General features: G+C 50.5%; 1 protein-coding gene across 1 annotated transcript; it reads left to right on the top strand.

Annotated features, from left to right (window-relative positions):
• Positions 1-233: 233 nt before the first annotated feature.
• On the top strand, positions 234-18,348 carry trap1 (TNF receptor-associated protein 1). The gene is made up of 18 exons (XM_064958670.1): positions 234-422; positions 952-1,218; positions 1,447-1,529; positions 1,701-1,841; positions 2,206-2,277; positions 3,117-3,277; positions 4,800-4,909; positions 5,268-5,341; positions 5,720-5,875; positions 7,188-7,308; positions 7,480-7,549; positions 7,746-7,893; positions 11,286-11,471; positions 11,704-11,842; positions 14,269-14,354; positions 15,830-15,975; positions 16,418-16,490; positions 17,282-18,348. The coding sequence occupies exons 1-18, from the start codon at positions 305-307 to the stop codon at positions 17,381-17,383; spliced, it is 2,253 nt and encodes a 750-aa protein (XP_064814742.1). The 5' UTR covers positions 234-304; the 3' UTR covers positions 17,384-18,348.
• The last annotated feature ends 1,261 nt before the right edge of the window (positions 18,349-19,609 follow it).

Here is a 19,609-nt window from a genome sequence, read left to right as displayed (position 1 = left end):
CAATCAAAGGCAAATATTGGGACGTTTGGAATTGACAACTTTAAACTTGTTTTTCTGTCTTGCATTGTAGATTTGTCTTAATGCAAATGTAGCTTATGCTGGGAATGGGGTTTTTCATTTGCACCAAAGTCTGTCTAATTCCCGTATTTTCATTTATTTCTCACATCTCTCTAAGCAGGCAATATGCTAGTAACTTGAATTACGTAATCTTTGTGCGACTGTGAGGTCCTACTTCTGCTTGCAGTTGTCGCGCTTCTGTTTAACGTGTGTTGAATAGGTCAAACGACCTCTTGCTCTGTCAAAGATGTCTCGGTGCCTGAAATTGTTCAAATTCGCGTTGGGTTCTTCTCGAAGGGACAACTCCAGGCTTCTGTTTTCTGGACGAGGATTGGGTAGTGGGACTGTAGGACCATTCAGTGAAGGTAAGCCGCTCGCTAACGTTAGTTAGCTAGCTAAAGCACTGCAGTTATATGAGCTAACTAACGATAGCGTGCTTAACTAACGATAACGTTATGTTACACAAGATCACTCACTGTCATATGCAACATGAACGTGTCGACGACTGTGGAATGCGGTGTTTATTGACAAATGTGCCATCCAACTATTTTTGTTTGAGCTAGCTAGCATATTGTGATATTTGGCATCTGGTGAATGAATTACATATGTGACCGGACCATTGTATATAAATATGGGGACAGTTGCATGTCTGCCCCGTACCGCAGCACAGACGACTAGTATCTTTACCAAGGATAATCTTAATCAAATTAAATTCATAAGGATGTATCCTTGACCTAACCTACTTCATTGTAAACTTGCATTCATGTTGCATCAGATAAATCCAAGGCAAGGACGTTCTAAAAGCGAACCATGACCACTGACACTCAATGCGTTTGAATATTCAATATGATGATTGCATGACCTCGCACCCCACCTATCCCCTCCTGTCAACAGATGCCCATGTCAGGCAGCAGCAGAAACAATGGTCCAGAAGTGGCATGTGGAACCCCAGCCACCCAGGCCTTGGTCTCACCCAGTGTTCCTACTACAGCACCAAGGAAGCTGAGAGAGTCCCTCAGGATACAGACAAGGATCTAGAAGCTGAGAAAGCTCATGTGACAGAGAAGGTTGAGGAAGTAGAGAATATTCAAGATGCAGAGGATAAAGCTCCTGAAGAAGAACCCCTGCACACAATCATCCAAGACACAGAGAATGTCCAAGGTGATATGTTTTCTGACCTCAGACCTGTTAGCTAACATTCTCAGTTTTGTGCTATAACAATTGAAACTTCAACATCACTAGCCAGTGATTGTCATAGTATTATGATTTGTCAACATTAATGGACACTGGATAGTTTTATGTGTAGCTTATGATATGCTTTAGTCCACATCCTGTGTCCTTAGCATGCTAAACTAATGAAGTTAACAGCTTTCAATCTGATTTGTCCAGGCACCTTTTCCAAGCATGAGTTCCAGGCTGAGACCAAGAAACTCTTGGACATTGTTGCTAGATCTCTGTACTCTGAGAAGGAGGTGAGGGATGGTCTGACCAGTCACAGCAACTTGAGAACTGATAGAATGTATATAAATGACTAACTGATGGACCAGTGATAATGTGCTTGCTGTATCTAGCTAGGTATTTCAGGAACCTTCCGCTAAGATATTCTGTGTTTTCAACCTTTTCCATCCTGGCCCATTGCTCAGGTGTTCATCCGTGAGCTGATCTCCAATGGCAGTGATGCCCTGGAGAAGCTGCGCCACAAGCTGATAACGGGAGGGGGAGACACGGCCCCCATGGAGATCCACCTACAGACGGACCAGGCCAAGGGCACCTTCACCATCCAGGTACGCCCAAACCAGAACGAGGGAGTAGGGTGGCTGTGGTAACATGCTTTAAAGAGTTTATTGACATTTTTATCCTATCTTTCTTACAATTATTTTAGTCATGAATCATCGTCAAATGCTAATTTGATTGACTTAAAATGCACATAATCACTGTTGGATGTTTCTGTTCATTTCAAAGTTCTGTATAGCAGTCTGCCACCTGGTGGATGAAACAGAACTTGCACAGTTATAAAACTTGCTGGCTGTAGTTCTGACAGCTGGCTGTAGTTCCAAAGATAGGGAGGAATGTATTACCAAATGGTCCTTTGCTCTTGGTGATGGCTTAACAGCAGCGTATTTATCATAGTATACCTTCCTCTATTAGGACACAGGAGTTGGGATGAACCAAGAGGAGCTGGTGGCCAACCTGGGGACTATCGCTCGTTCTGGATCCAAGGTAAACCTAGCTCCCTTTGTTACATCTCTTACATTTCCCCATTATCTGCCTTCCCATTTCATTCACGTTTTAATTCCAATGACTTGAGGAATATTCAAAAAATCAATTATGGGCCTGTGATAATACCAGTATCACAATATTCTTTCCATGGCAAAAATGAAAACACGAAGCAGGCAACTCTTTGGTCCTTTTAAAAACCTGCTGTATGTAAAATATTGTGCCTTAGCTTGTAAATGAATGACATGACTCTGGATGACAGCGTAATGTTTGTTTCCAACCATAAGGCTGTTTTCATAAAGAAATGAAATGAAATGTGTGGATTGTTTCTTTGCCACGTTACTAACGAGTAGTCACCATCTCTGTAACAATCTCTGGTATCGTCCCTCCCCAAATTCATCGTTATCTATTTACTTACCTCATCCCCATACTGTTTATATTTATTTACTTTTCTGCTTTTTTGCACACCAGTATATCTACCTGTACATGAGCATCTGATAATTTATCACTCCAGTGTTAATCTGCTAAATTGTAATTATTTGCCTACCTCCTCATGCCTTTTGCACACAATCTATATAGACTCTTTTTTTTCTCTACTGTGTTATTGACTTGTTAATTGTTTACTCCATGTTGTAAATTAGAACTTGTTCTCAACTAGCCTACCTGGTTAAATAAAGGTGAAATAAACAAATAAAAAATAAATCTACAATCTCATTCAATTACAATGTCAGGGCCTAAGCTTTCTCGTTTCATCAATTTGCTCACTTCGTTGGTGTCTCTTTTCCATTCAATTCACATTTTACCCCTGCTTCCTCTTTCTATCCCCCATCCCTCCTTGCTAGGCTTTCCTGGAGTCCCTGCAGAGCCAGGCGGAGGCCAGCAGCTCCATCATTGGTCAGTTTGGCGTGGGCTTCTACTCTGCCTTCATGGTGGCTGACCGTGTGGACGTCTACTCTCAGTCTGCCGAGCCCAGCAGCCCCGGATACAAGTGGTCCTCTGATGGGTAGGAGAGGAGGGCGGGATGGAGAGGGGAGGAATTTGATCAGTGTGAAAAGAGGAAGGGATGGTAAGAAAGAGGAGGATGAAGAGGGGGAAGGATGGAGAGGTGACAGTTATGTCGATGGATTGTGCGAGAATAGGGCGTGATAGCGAGGTATGTCTTAGTAACACATTTGAATATGTTTAATGTAAAAGATATGGACCACAGTGTGGGATCTCTGTGCTCCCCAGGTCTGGAGTGTTTAATGTAAAAGATATGGACCACAGTGTGGGATCTCTGTGCTCCCCAGGTCTGGAGTGTTTAATGTAAAAGATATGGACCACAGTGTGTGATCTCTGTGCTCCCCAGGTCTGGAGTGTTTAATGTAAAAGATATGGACCACAGTGTGGGATCTCTGTGCCCCCCAGGTCTGGAGTGTTTAATGTAAAAGATATGGACCACAGTGTGTGATCTCTGTGCTCCCCAGGTCTGTGTTTAATGTAAAAGATATGGACCACAGTGTGTGATCTCTGTGCTCCCCAGGTCTGGAGTGTTTAATGTAAAAGATATGGACCACAGTGTGTGATCTCTGTGCTCCCCAGGTCTGGAGTGTTTAATGTAAAAGATATGGACCACAGTGTATGATCTCTGTGCTCCCCAGGTCTGGAGTGTTTAATGTAAAAGATATGGACCACAGTGTGGGATCTCTGTGCTCCCCAGGTCTGGAGTGTTTAATGTAAAAGATATGGACCACAGTGTATGATCTCTGTGCTCCCCAGGTCTGGAGTGTTTAATGTAAAAGATATGGACCACAGTGTGGGATCTCTGTGCTCCCCAGGTCTGGAGTGTTTAATGTAAAAGATATGGACCACAGTGTGGGATCTCTGTGCTCTCCAGGTCTGGAGTGTTTAATGTAAAAGATATGGACCACAGTGTGTGATCTCTGTGCTCCCCAGGTCTGGAGTGTTTAATGTAAAAGATATGGACCACAGTGTATGATCTCTGTGCTCCCCAGGTCTGGAGTGTTTAATGTAAAAGATATGGACCACAGTGTGTGATCTCTGTGCTCCCCAGGTCTGGAGTGTTTAATGTAAAAGATATGGACCACAGTGTGTGATCTCTGTGCTCCCCAGGTCTGGAGTGTTTAATGTAAAAGATATGGACCACAGTGTGTGATCTCTGTGCTCCCCAGGTCTGGAGTGTTTAATGTAAAAGATATGGACCACAGTGTGGGATCTCTGTGCTCCCCAGGTCTGGAGTGTTTAATGTAAAAGATATGGACCACAGTGTGGGATCTCTGTGCTCCCCAGGTCTGGAGTGTTTAATGTAAAAGATATGGACCACAGTGTGGGATCTCTGTGCTCCCCAGGTCTGGAGTGTTTAATGTAAAAGATATGGACCACAGTGTGTGATCTCTGTGCTCCCCAGGTCTGGAGTGTTTAATGTAGAAGATATGGACCACAGTGTGTGATCTCTGTGCTCCCCAGGTCTGGAGTGTTTAATGTAAAAGATATGGACCACAGTGTGTGATCTCTGTGCTCCCCAGGTCTGGAGTGTTTGAGATAGCTGAGGCAAGTGGGGTCAGACCAGGCACTAAGATAGTGCTGCACCTCAAGGATGACTGCAAGGAGTTCTCTGCTGAGGACAGAGTCAAAGGTATGGACAATACAAGACCCCTGTGATAACTGTACTGTCTTTTATAGACATTCCACATATATAGTAGACATTCAACATAACCATTCCTGTAAGATTCATGTTAGTCTGTGTCAGGCTTGGAGGCTTGCTGCTTGTCCAGGCAGGACTGGCGCGGCAGGGTAGCCTAGTGGTTAGAGCGGTAGACGAGCAACCGGAAGGTTGCAATTTCAAACGTTCAATTTCTGTCGTTCTGCCCCTGAACAGGCAGTTAACCCACTGTTCCTAGGCTGTCATTGAAAATAAGAATTTGTTCTTAACTGACTTGCCTAGTTAAATAAAGGTAAAATAAAAAAATAACAGATGTCATATGTTGTTGCAGAGGTGGTGACCAAATACAGCAACTTTGTCAGTTTCCCCATCTTCCTGAACGGACGACGACTCAACACTCTCCAGGTGAGCACCTGGCCCACTCTTCTGGGTCTATCCTCTTCTCACAGGGTTCAGATGGACCTCAGCGATTGTTATGGCTTCATGTCCTTCATGGGGTTGTTAGTGAGGATTAGTTGAATTGCTGGAATTATCGATTAAGTGGCGTCCATATGGATTCTAATAGAGGGAATCAACTTATCTGGAAACAAAGTCAAGAGACAAACTGCTTGATACATTAATTGGCCCTGACAACTTATTGGTTCTGAAAACTTGTTGGACTGATTCCCAGTTATTAGTCCTATTTTGTAGTGTGTGCCTGGCTGTCTGTGCAGTGAGTGTGTGTGTACCTGCATGCTCTGTGTGTAACAGTGTATCCATCCGGTATATTAACGTCCCTCCCAGGCCCTGTGGATGATGGAACCCAAGTCCATCAGTGAGTGGCAGCACGAGGAGTTCTACCGCTACGTGGCTCAGTCGTACGACAAGCCCCGTTACACACTGCACTACCGCGCTGACGCCCCCGTCAACATCCGCTCCATCTTCTACGTCCCAGATGTGGTGAGGAGAGGGGGGGGCAGGGGGGAGCAGAGGGCTAGGATGGGCTGGGGATAGGGGGCGCTGAGGGGTAGGGGCGCTGAGGGGTAGGGGGCGCTGAGGGGAAGGGGGCGCTGAGGGAGGGGGCACTAAGGGGGCGCACTGAGGGTTAGGATGGGCTGGGGAAGGGGTAGGGGCGCTGAGGGGAAGGGGGCGCTGAGGGGAGGGGGGGATGGAGGGTTAGGATGGGCTGGGGATAGAGGGGTAGGGGGCGCTGAGGGGTAGGGGGCGCTGAGGGGTAGGGGGCGCTGAGGGTTAGGGGGCGCTGAGGGTTAGGGGGCGCTGAGGGGTAGGATGGGCTGGGGATAGAGGGGTAGGGGGCGCTGAGGGGGAGGGGGCTGAGGGTAGGGGGCGCTGAGGGTTAGGGGGCACTGAGGGGTAGGATGGGCTGGGGATAGAGGGTTAGGGGGCGCTGGGGGCGCTGAGGGGCGCTGCGGGTTAGGGGGCGCTGAGGGTTAGGGGGCGCTGAGGGTTAGGGGCGCTGAGGGAGGGGTAGGATGGGCTGGGGATAGAGGGTTAGGGGGCACTGAGGGGTAGGGGGCGCTGAGGATTAGGGGCTCTGGGGTAGGATGGGCTGGGGATAGAGGGTAGGGGGCGCTGAGGGTTGGGGGCGCTTGGGCGCTGAGGGTTGGTGGGGCGCTGAGGGTTGGGGGCGCTGAGGGGGGATGGGCTGGGGGTAGGGGCGCTGAGGGTTGGTGGGCACTGAGGGGTAGGATGGGCTGGGGATAGGGGTAGGGGGCGCTGAGGGGGTGGGCACTGAGGGTTAGGATGGGCTGGGGATAGAGGGGTTAGGGGGCGCTGAGGGGTAGGATGGGCTGGGGATAGAGGGTTAGGGGGCGCTGAGGGTTAGGGGGATGAGGGTTAGGGGGGCGCTGAGGGGTAGGGGGCACTGAGGGTTAGGGGGCACTGAGGGTTAGGGGGCACTGAGGGTTAGGGGGCACTGAGGGTTAGGGGGATAGGGGGCTGGGGCTGTGGGTAGGGGGCGCTGAGGGTTGCAGGGGGCGCTGGGGTTAGGGGGCGCTGAGGGTTAGGGGGCGCTGAGGGTTAGGGGGCGCTGAGGGGTAGGGGGCGCTGAGGGGTAGGGGGCGCTGAGGGGTAGGGGGCGCTGAGGGTGTGACTGGGGAGAGGAAGAGAGCAAAGATACTTGTTGAGGAAAAGAGATGATGATGTTAAATGAGATCTTTCTGAGGTCAAGGCTCTGTGACAGTTGTAAATGTGGACGTCCCGGTATGTTCACGACTGCCTGTAATATCACTGTGTGTCAATGTGTGAGCAGAAGCCGTCCATGTTTGACGTGAGCAGAGAGATGGGCTCCAGTGTGGCTCTGTACAGCAGGAAGGTTCTCATCCAGACCAAGGCCACTGAAATCCTGCCCAAGTGGCTACGCTTCCTAAGAGGTCAGTCTTTACTCAGTACCTCCTCAGCTGTGCCCATCTTAATGTCTCCCTTCATCGTTCCCCTCGCATCTGCCCTCTGGTGTATTTCCTTGTCTGTCTCTTTCCGGATCCTTTGTTGATTGTAAATGCTAGTTTTACAGTATAACAGTGTGTGTGTATTTATGTATACAGGTGTGGTGGACAGTGAGGATATCCCATTGAACCTGAGCAGAGAGCTGCTGCAGGAGAGCACCCTCATCAGGTGAGACGAGCCCTACAACATCAGCTCTTTCCAGACAATGACACTGCTATGTCAAGTCTGTTGTACACATCACCCCTCTTTTAATAGTGTCTTTCTACTCCTTCTCCCTTACATCCATGGCGCTCTCACTCCCTTTTATCCTCTCATGATCTCCGCTTCTCTCCCTGTCATGCTTTCCATCTCTCTCTCTCTACAGGAAGCTGAGGGACGTTCTACAGCAGCGTATCATCAAGTTCCTGATGGACCAGAGTAAGAAGGAACCTGAGAAATACGCCAAGTTCTTTGAAGACTACGGCCTGTTCATCAGGGAGGGTATCGTCACCACGCAGGAGCAGGATGTCAGGGTGAGACTGGGGGGCTGGGACAGGGGAGAGCAGGACGTCAGGCTGAGACTGGGGGGCTGGGACAGGGGAGAGCAGGACGTCAGGGTGAGACTGGGACAGGGGGGGGCTGGGACTGGGGGCTGGGAGGGGAGAGCAGGACGTCAGGCTGAGACTGGGGGCTGGGACAGGGGAGAGCAGGACGTCAGGGTGAGACTGGGGGGCTGGGACAGGGGAGAGCAGGACGTCAGGGTGAGACTGGGGGCTGGGACTGGGGGCTGGGGGAGAGCAGGACGTCAGGCTGAGACTGGGGGCTGGGACAGGGGAGAGCAGGACGTCAGGCTGAGAGACTGGGGGCTGGGACAGGGGAGAGCAGGACGTCAGGGTGAGACTGGGGGGCTGGGACAGGGGAGAGCAGGACGTCAGGCTGAGGCTGGGGGGCTGGGACAGGGGAGAGCAGGACGTCAGGGTGAGACTGGGACAGGGGAGAGCAGGACGTCAGGGTGAGACTGGGGGGCTGGGACAGGGGAGAGCAGGACGTCAGGGTGAGACTGGGGGCTGGGACAGGGGAGAGCAGGACGTCAGGGTGAGACTGGGGGCTGGGACAGGGGAGAGCAGGACGTGGGACAGGGGAGAGCAGGACTGAGACTGGGACAGGGGAGAGCAGGACGTCAGGCTGAGACTGGGGGCTGGGACAGGGGAGAGCAGGACGTCAGGGTGAGACTGGGGGCTGGGACAGGGGAGAGCAGGACGTTAGTGTGGACTGGGAGGGGACTGGGACAGGGGAGAGCAGGACGTCAGGGTGAGACTGGGGGCTGGGACAGGGGAGAGCAGGACGTCAGGGTGAGACTGGGGGCTGGGACAGGGGAGAGCAGGGGGGCTGGGACAGGGGAGAGCAGGACGTCAGGCTGAGACTGGGGGCTGGGACAGGGGAGAGCAGGACGTCAGGGTGAGACTGGGGGCTGGGACAGGGGAGAGCAGGACGTTAGGTGTGGGACTGGGACAGGGGAGAGCAGGACGCTCAGGGGAGGCTAGGGGGCTGGGACAGGGGAGAGCAGGACGTCAGGGTGAGACTGGGGGCTGGGACAGGGGAGCAGGACGTCAGGGTGAGACTGGGGGCTGGGACAGGGGAGACAGGACGTCAGGGTGAGACTGGGGGCTGGGACAGGGGAGAGCAGGACGTCAGGGTGAGACTGGGGGGCTGGGACAGGGGAGAGCAGGACGTCAGGGTGAGACTGGGGGCTGGGACAGGGGAGAGCAGGACAGGGTGAGACTGGGGGCTGGGACAGGGGAGAGCAGGGTCAGGGTGAGACTGGGGGGCTGGGACAGGGGAGAGCAGGACGTCAGGCTGAGACTGGGACAGGGGAGAGCAGGACGTCAGGGTGAGACTGGGACAGGGGAGAGCAGGACGTCAGGGTGAGACTGGGGGCTGGGACAGGGGAGAGCAGGACGTCAGGGTGAGACTGGGGGGCTGGGACAGGGGAGAGCAGGACGTCAGGGTGAGACTGGGGGGCTGGGACAGGGGAGAGCAGGACGTCAGGGTGAGACTGGGGGCTGGGACAGGGGAGAGCAGGACGTCAGGGTGAGACTGGGGGCCTGGGACAGGGGAGAGCAGAACGTCAGGGTGAGACTGGGGGGCTGGGACAGGGGAGAGCAGGACGTCAGGGTGAGACTGGGACAGGAAAGCAGGGGGACGGGAGAGCAGGACGTCAGGGTGAGGCTGGGGGGCTGGGACAGGGGAGAGCAGGACGTCAGGGTGAGACTGGGGGGCTGGGACAGGGGAGAGCAGGACGTCAGGGTGAGACTGGGACAGGGGAGAGCAGGACGTCAGGGTGAGACTGGGACAGGGGAGAGCAGGACGTCAGGCTGAGACTGGGGGGCTGGGACAGGGGAGAGCAGAACGTCAGGGTGAGACTGGGGGGCTGGGACAGGGGAGAGCAGGACGTCAGGGTGAGACTGGGGGCTGGGACAGGGGAGAGCAGGACGTCAGTGTGAGACTGGGGGCCTGGGACGGGAGAGCAGAACGTCAGGGTGAGACTGGGGGCTGGGACAGGGGAGAGCAGGACGTCAGGGTGAGACTGGGGGCTGGGACAGGGGAGAGCAGGACGTTAGGCTGAGACTGGGGGCTGGGACAGGGGAGAGCAGACGTCAGGGTGAGACAGGGGGCTGGGACAGGGGAGAGCAGGACGTCAGGGTGAGACTGGGGGCTGGGACAGGGGGAGCACGTCAGGGGAGACTGGGACAGGGGAGAGCAGGGGCTGGGAGAGCAGGACGTCAGGGTGAGACTGGGGGGCTGGGACAGGGGAGAGCAGGACGTCAGGGTGAGACTGGGGGCTGGGACAGTGGGGGAGAGCAGGACGTCAGGCTGAGACTGGGGGGCTGGGACAGGGGAGAGCACCTTTTCTTTGTCTCCAGGGACGTCAGGGTGAGACTGGGGGCTGGGACTGGGGGGAGAGCAGGACGTCCAGGGTGAGACTGGGGGGCTGGGACAGGGGAGAGCAGGACGTCAGGGTGAGACTGGGACAGGGGGAGAGAGCAGGGGACAGGGGGAGAGCAGGACGTCAGGGTGAGGCTGGGGGGCTGGGACAGGGGAGAGCAGGACGTCAGGGGTGAGACTGAGGGGGGCTGGGACAGGGGAGAGCAGGACGTCAGGGTGAGACTGGGACAGGGGGAGGCAGGACGTCAGGGTGAGACTGGGACAGGGAGAGCAGGACGTCAGGCTGAGACTGGGGGCTGGGAGCAGGACGCAGGGTGAGACTGGGGGCTGGGACAGGGGAGAGCAGGACGTCACTGAGACTGGGGGCTGGGACATTCGAGGGGAGAGCAGGACGTCAGGGCTGAGACTGGGGGGCTGGGACAGGGGAGAGCAGGACGTCAGGGTGAGACTGGGCTGGGACAGGGGAGAGCATCACTGGGGGGCTGGGACAGGGGAGAGCAGGACGTCACCTGAGACTCAGGGGGGGCTGGGACAGGGGAGAGCAGGACGTCAGGGTGAGACTCAGGGGGGCTGGGACAGGGGAGAGCAGGACGTCAGGGTGAGACTGGGGGCTGGGACAGGGGAGAGCAGGACGTCAGGGTGAGACTGGGGGCTGGGACAGGGGAGAGCAGGACGTCAGGCTGAGACTGGGGGCTGGGACAGGGGAGAGCAGGACGTCAGGGTGAGACTGGGACAGGGGAGAGCAGGACGTCAGGGTGAGACTGGGACAGGGGGGCAGGACTGGGGGTCAAGGCTGGGACAGGGGAGAGCAGGGTGGAGGAAGGTAGGTGTGAAGAATAGAACAAATGTTATGCATGTAGGTTTTTTGGGGAAGGGAGCAAGAGGATCATGTCCGAGGAATCAGAAATGTGAATTATGTCAGTCATGTCCCATACTCATTATCACTCAGTCCTTTCTGTCTCTCGCTGTCTTTGTACAGGAGGACATCGGCAAGCTGTTGAGGTTTGAGTCTTCAGCGCTGCCCGCGGGCCAGCAGACCAACCTGAAGGAGTACGGCTCCCGTATGAAGGCCGGGACGCGTAACATCTACTACCTGTGTGCCCCAAACCGACACCTGGCTGAACACTCCCCCTACTTTGAGGCCATGAAGCAGAAAGACATGGAGGTGAGTTGTTTTCAGATAGCCAACAGATCTGGTAACAGGCTGTCTTGCTAACTCCTATGAGCATTGTCATGTCAAACAACGACCATAGATCTGGGACCAGGATAGTTTTCAGATGGGAATATAAGACAGAAGTGATGGTGGAGCCTGATGTCTGTTGCTTCATCAGTGGTGGGCAGCATTTCATCATTACTCCCTCTAGTTGTTGTCAGTCTAACCTTTTCTTTGTCTCCAGGTGCTGTTCTGCTATGAGCAGTTTGACGAGCTCACCCTCCTGCACCTCAGAGAGTTTGACAAGAAGAAGCTGATCTCTGTGGAAACAGACATTGTGGTGGACCACTACAAGGAGGAGAAGTACCAGGACAGCAAGCCTGGTAAGACCCATCTCTCTCTGACCATGTCACTGAATGCTGCGGGAATTTACATTCGAGGGGAAATCCTTGCTTCTACTTATGTCACATTTTCACCTGATCATGGATATCAATAACCAGGTTTCCATCCAACCTGTTAATGCGAGTGAAGTTCGTCGGATAAAAAATGTCATGACAGGCCTGAGAGACAGCCTGTCAGTAAACTATCCTAATGTCGACAAAACAAAATATGATGGACAATGTGGGATATCTTTGTCTCTGTAAAATGAATTATGTGGGAAATGCTAGTGGATACGCTTTTATGTGTAACTTATGAGGAACTTCACAGGGTGGTGAAAGTGCACAGTGATGAGCTTGATGCTCCTTTCCAATAAATCTCCAGGGTCTGATTCTGTTGACATGTTGATCGATGCTTGGCTGCCATTTGACGACAAAAAAACTTTTTTATCTCTTTTGCCTGTAATAATGTCATGTAGGCTACACCAGCACTGTATCTGCCAGCTGTTGGCTGGAGCGCCCTGCCAACGCCAGAGTGGACACACTCTCTATTTAACGTGTTGTGAGAAAACCATCCGTACTGTTGAAAATGCAATAGAAACCCATTTAACTTTGTATTTTTTTATTCAGAAAAAAAATGCAAAAGGTATTTTATGTACATTACGTCATCACACACCGCCTTTTATCCCTACAAGTGACTGATGAAAACACATCTCTGGTGGGAAAATGCACAGGTTTTTCTGCAGATTTTGTCGCCAATTGGATGGAATCCTGGCTAATGGGAGGCTAAGTGAAATTAGCCTCTTAGCCTCCAACCACAGAGCTAATCTAGGAGTTGACCTAGCTTCAGACAGTAATATGAAGTACTCTAAAACTAACTCTGTTCTCTCCTGTGTCTATAGCCTCTGAGCCTCCAACCACAGAGCTAATCTAGGAGTTGACCTAGCTTCAGACAGTAATATGAAGTACTCTAAAACTAACTCTGTTCTCTCCTGTGTCTATAGCCTCTTAGCCTCCAACCACAGAGCTAATCTAGGAGTTGACCTAGCTTCAGACAGTAATATGAAGTACTCTAAAACTAACTCTGTTCTCTCCTGTGTCTATAGCCTCTTAGCCTCCAACCACAGAGCTAATCTAGGAGTTGACCTAGCTTCAGACAGTAATATGAAGTACTCTAAAACTAACTCTGTTCTCTCCTGTGTCTATAGCCTCTTAGCCTCCAACCACAGAGCTAATCTAGGAGTTGACCTAGCTTCAGACAGTAATATGAAGTACTCTAAAACTAACTCTGTTCTCTCCTGTGTCTATAGCCTCTTAGCCTCCAACCACAGAGCTAATCTAGGAGTTGACCTAGCTTCAGACAGTAATATGAAGTACTCTAAAACTAACTCTGTTCTCTCCTGTGTCTATAGCCTCTTAGCCTCCAACCACAGAGCTAATCTAGGAGTTGACCTAGCTTCAGACAGTAATATGAAGTACTCTAAAACTAACTCTGTTCTCTCCTGTGTCTATAGCCTCTTAGCCTCCAACCACAGAGCTAATCTAGGAGTTGACCTAGCTTCAGACAGTAATATGAAGTACTCTAAAACTAACTCTGTTCTCTCCTGTGTCTATAGCCTCTTAGCCTCCAACCACAGAGCTAATCTAGGAGTTGACCTAGCTTCAGACAGTAATATGAAGTACTCTAAAACTAACTCTGTTCTCTCCTGTGTCTATAGCCTCTTAGCCTCCAACCACAGAGCTAATCTAGGAGTTGACCTAGCTTCAGACAGTAATATGAAGTACTCTAAAACTAACTCTGTTCTCTCCTGTGTCTATAGCCTCTTAGCCTCCAACCACAGAGCTAATCTAGGAGTTGACCTAGCTTCAGACAGTAATATGAAGTACTCTAAAACTAACTCTGTTCTCTCCTGTGTCTATAGCCTCTTAGCCTCCAACCACAGAGCTAATCTAGGAGTTGACCTAGCTTCAGACAGTAATATGAAGTACTCTAAAACTAACTCTGTTCTCTCCTGTGTCTATAGCCTCTTAGCCTCCAACCACAGAGCTAATCTAGGAGTTGACCTAGCTTCAGACAGTAATATGAAGTACTCTAAAACTAACTCTGTTCTCTCCTGTGTCTATAGCCTCTAGCCTCCAACCACAGAGCTAATCTAGGAGTTGACCTAGCTTCAGACAGTAATATGAAGTACTCTAAAACTAACTCTGTTCTCTCCCGTGTCTATAGCCTCTTAGCCTCCAACCACAGAGCTAATCTAGGAGTTGACCTAGCTTCAGACAGTAATATGAAGTACTCTAAAACTAACTACTGTTCTCTCCTGTGTCTATAGCCTCTTAGCCTCCAACCACAGAGCTAATCTAGGAGTTGACCTAGCTTCAGACAGTAATATGAAGTACTCTAAAACTAACTCTGTTCTCTCCTGTGTCTATAGCCTCTGAGCGTCTGACAGAGGAGCAGGCTGAAGACCTGATCTCCTGGATGAGGAACAATCTGGGAAACAGAGTCACCAACATCAAGGTACTGTTACCCTACCATCACTATCTACACTAGTCACCAACATCAAGGTACTGTTACCCTACCATCACTATCTACACTAGTCACCAACATCAATGTACTGTTACCCTACCATCACTATCTACACTAGTCACCAACATCAAGGTACTGTTACCCTACCATCACTATCTACACTAGTCACCAACATCAAGGTACTGTTACCAACATCAAGGTACTGTTACCATCTACCATCACTATCTACACTATTCACCAACATCAAGGTACTGTTACCCTACCATCACTATCTACACTAGTCACCAACATCAAGGTACTGTTACCCTACCATCACTATCTACACTAGTCACCAACATCAAGGTACTGTTACCCTACCATCACTATCTACACTAGTCACCAACATCAAGGTACTGTTACCCTACCATCACTATCTACACTAGTCACCAACATCAAGGTACTGTTACCCTACCATCACTATCTACACTAGTCACCAACATCAAGGTACTGTTACCCTACCATCACTATCTACACTAGTCACCAACATCAAGGTACTGTTACCCTACCATCACTATCTACACTAGTCACCAACATCAAGGTACTGTTACCCTACCATCACTATCTACACTAGTCACCAACATCAAGGTACTGTTACCCTACCATCACTATCTACACTAGTCACCAACATCAAGGTACTGTTACCCTACCATCATCACTATCTACACTAGTCACCAACATCAAGGTACTGTTACCCTACCATCACTATCTACACTATTCAACATCAAGGTACTGTTACCCTACCATCACTATCTACACTATTCAACATCAAGGTACTGTTACCCTACCATCACTATCTACACTATTCACCAACATCAAGGTACTGTTACCCTACCATCACTATCTACACTATTCACCAACATCAAGGTACTGTTACCCTACCATCACTATCTACACTAGTCACCAACATCAAGGTACTGTTACCCTACCATCACTATCTACACTAGTCACCAACATCAAGGTACTGTTACCCTACCATCACTATCTACACTAGTCACCAACATCAAGGTACTGTTACCCTACCATCACTATCTACACTAGTCACCAACATCAAGGTACTGTTACCCTACCATCACTATCTACACTAGTCACCAACATCAAGGTACTGTTACCCTACCATCACTATCTACACTACTCAACATCAAGGTACTGTTACCCTACCATCACTATCTACACTAGTCACCAACATCAAGGTACTGTTACCCTACCATCACTATCTACACTAGTTCCATTACCCTGATCACTATAACCCAGTGGGGAACGGTCCAGGGCCTCTTCCGTGGTCTTGTGTTGACTGATTTAATCCAGCCTATATATACAGTAACTACTGGCTAACTGGACTTTGGTACTGTATGTAAGAATCAGTCCATTTGTAAGGTTTCCTTTGTCTGTGACTGCTCATTCTTCACCTTTGACCCCCTGACCTCCAGGTGACCCCTCGTCTGGACACCCACCCAGCCATGATCACGGTGCTGGAGATGGGTGCCACACGCCACTTCCTGCGTACCCAGCAGATGGCCCGCAGCACAGAGGAGAGGGCCCAGATACTGCAGCCCACCCTGGAGATCAACGCTGGGTACAGGAGGGGGAATGGAGGGATGGGGAGAGGGAGGGATGGAGGGGGGGGGAGGGAGGGATGGAGGGAGGGGGGAGGGGGAGGGAGGGAGGGGGGGGAGAGGGGGGGGATGGAGGGAGGGGGGGGGATGGAGGGGGGGGGGAGGGGGGAGGGATGGATGGATGGAGGGGGGAGGGTAGGGGGGAGAGGGAGGGATGGAGGGGGGGGGGATGGATGGAGGGAGGGGGGATGGGGGAGGGGGAGGGAGGGAGGGATGGAGGGGGGGAGGGAGGGAGGGATGGAGGGATGGAGGGGGGAGGGATCTCTAAATCGAGGCGTTATATTTGTCACATACACAAGTGAAATGATTAACTTGTCAGCCCTTCCCAACAACGCAGTATTCAATGTCAAAATAGTATTGTGTTGATTTGTGCTTGTCTCCTGCTCTCCCTTTACTCTGTAGTCATGACCTCATTAAGAAGATGCACTCACTGAAGGAGTCCGACTCTGCACTCGCACAACTGCTGCTGGAGCAGGTAGAGTACACTATCCCGGATCACACTATCCCGGATCACGCGATCCCGGATCACACGATCCCGGATCCGATCCCGGATCACGCGATCCCGGATCACACTCCCTACTCTTTGGGGTCTGAAGCCATATCAAGCTGGGACCAGGGTTTGGGCCCATTCCATTTACAGTGTAATTTCAGTTTACTTCCTAAATTGTACTGAATTGAAATGGAATTTACCCTCAACACTGGTTGAGACAAACACTATCAGCACTTTAAAAAACATGGTAGTTAGATTCTCTGGAAATGGGGCTCTTCGGGACATTCATAGTTCTCTGAGCTTAATGGCAATCTGTTTCACTCTTATTTGTGTCAGTTTCATTCTCATACCTGTTGTGTTCGGACTCCTAGATGTCAAACTAAGATAAAGCCTTTAGACGGTGGTATTAGACCAGCCTTTAGGCGGTGGTATTAGACCAGCCTTTAGGCGGTGGTATTAGACCAGCCTTTAGGCGGTGGTATTAGACCAGCCTTTAGGCGGTGGTGTTAGACCAGCCTTTAGGCGGTGCTGTTAGACCAGCCTTTAGGCGGTGCCTTTGGGCGGTGCTGTTAGACCAGCCTTTAGGCGGTGCTGTTAGACCAGCCTTTAGGCGGTGCTGTTAGACCAGCCTTTAGGCGGTGCTGTTAGACCAGCCTTTAGGCGGTGCTGTTAGACCAGCCTTTAGGCGGTGCTGTTAGACCAGCCTTTAGGCGGTGCTGTTAGACCAGCCTTGCATGTGTCTCTAACCCATGCCCCTTCTGATCCTTGACCTCAAGATCTACGACAATGCCATGATCGCAGCGGGCCTGAACGACGACCCCCGACCCATGATCGCCCGCCTCAACAACCTGCTGACCAGAGCGCTGGAGAAACACTGAGACGTCACGGCCGTCAACTGTAGGGCCTATAAACTACAGTCACTGCCTGGTTTAACTCCCCATCTCCCCAACCAACTGTCCTACTGGTCAGGTCACTGTAGGCCCTACATAGACACGTGACCTGGCTCTACATGCTGCAGATACTACCCCCAATCAACAACACACGGCTCTGGTGCCCTTTCCAGTCAGGCCTGCCCATCTGTACCCCAGAAAAGTCCCTTCAATACCAACGGACTGTTCGAGGAGAGCAGGGAGGCTTCGGCCTGCTCAGAGACCTGAAAATGGACAGACACGACTCAAGCTGTGGATGTGTGTGTTGCTCAGACTCTCCAGCAGTGTTGACTCATGTTGTGTGTGATGATATTTATCAGACTGTGCCATGAGCAGAGTGGAAACCCCAGATCTGAAGACTGGGTTCGGGCTTTGTAAAGGACGTCTTATTGACATTGGGACTGGTGTAATGATTGTACACATTTCCATGACGTGCAGACTTCCTAGATGACCGTTCAATACAATTGTTACTGTCGGCCCTCTTTTTCCTTCCTATTTTAGTGTTTGTCATCTTGATTCGGGTTCCTCATTTTTTTTGTACTATTTTTTTTGTTCCGTGATATTTTCCTCCCGTGATATTTTCCTCCCAGCTGTTCCTCAGATATGATGGTTGGCAATCCCAGTATTAGAGCCATAGATTCCTGTCCTTCAGAGAATATTATTGAAACTGACTGTGAAGACTTATTTTACAATTAGATGTGTTGCTGGGAGAAATATGTACGAGATGGTAATATACAATCTGTGGAATTTGACAAATGTCTTAATTCGGTGCTCCATCCAATATTATTAGTTATCCATCCAATATGTTGTTGTTGTACCTGGTAACAATGGCTGACAGCAAAGAAAGAGCGTGTCTCATACTCAGATTGTAAAGTATGATACTGATGTATTGTGAATAAAAGCCATTAGCTGAACCCTGTGGATTGACCTCTGGAGACCCTGGTGCTGACATGCGTAATGCGTCCTGTAGTCAGGCACATGGTCCAGCTGGATGTCTCGTGTAAACAGATGTTCTATGCAACCATTTAAGGCTGGGATTCAATCCATTCAAGGCTGGGATTCAATCCATTCAAGGCTGGGATTCAATCCATTCAAGGCTGGGATTCAATCCATTCAAGGCTGGGATTCAATCCATTCAAGGCTGGGATTCAATCCATTCAAGGCTGGGATTCAATCCATTCAAGGCTGGGATTCAATCCATTCAAGGCTGGGATTCAATCCATTCAAGGCTGGGATTCAATCCATTCCGTATTACAGCACACATTTTACAGGTCATTTCTGATTGAGTCACAATCTGCAGAGATGACTGTAAATGTGCGATCTGTGGACGTCGAGGAAAATGCCTTTAAAAGCTGAATTGGTGGCTGTCCAGCCTGCTCTATGGAGTGACTGTGTCTAAACATATCACACTCAAATAAGAGACCAGGAAAAAGAAGACATTTTAATACCATGTGTAGATGAGGCAACGCTTCATCAGATAGTGATGGGATCTACACCCTTGCCGAAGCACTTTCTCAAAAAATGTCCATCCACTTACTCAAGTGCTTCGGCAAGATTAAAACCTGTGACACCTCTTGTTTTTTTCACATATTTAAGAGTAGTACACTGAACAAAAATATACACACATGTAAAGTGTTGGTCCCATGTTTCATGAGCTGAGGTAAAAGATCCCAGACATTCTCCATACACACAAAAAGCTGATTTCTTTCAAATTTTGTGCACAAATTTGTTTACGGCCCTGTTGGTGAGTATTTCTCCTTTGCCAAGATCAGGGCTGCCCAACCCTCTTCCTGGAGATCTACTGTCCTGTGGGTTTTCAGTCCAACCCTCTTCCTGGAGATCTACTGTCCTGTGGGTTTTCAGTCCAACCCTCTTCCTGGAGATCTACAGTCCTGTGGGTTTTCAGTCCAACCCTCTTCCTGGAGATCTACAGTCCTGTGGGTTTTCAGTCCAACCCTCTTCCTGGAGATCTACTGTCCTGTGGGTTTTCAGTCCAACCCTCTTCCTGGAGATCTACAGTCCTGTGGGTTTTCAGTCCAACCCTAGTTTAACACACCTGATTCTACTAATTAGCTGCTCAAAAAGACCTTAACGAGCTGAATCAGATGTGCTAAATTAGGGTTGGACTGAAAACCTCCAGGAAGAGGGTTGGGCAACCCTGGCCTAGATAATCCA

The sequence above is a fragment of the Oncorhynchus masou genome, unplaced genomic scaffold, assembly GCF_036934945.1.
Source record: "Oncorhynchus masou masou isolate Uvic2021 unplaced genomic scaffold, UVic_Omas_1.1 unplaced_scaffold_1321, whole genome shotgun sequence".
NCBI lineage: Eukaryota > Metazoa > Chordata > Actinopteri > Salmoniformes > Salmonidae > Oncorhynchus > Oncorhynchus masou.
The sequence above is the reverse complement of the archived record's forward strand: the minus strand, read 5'-3'. Positions and strand labels throughout refer to the sequence as shown.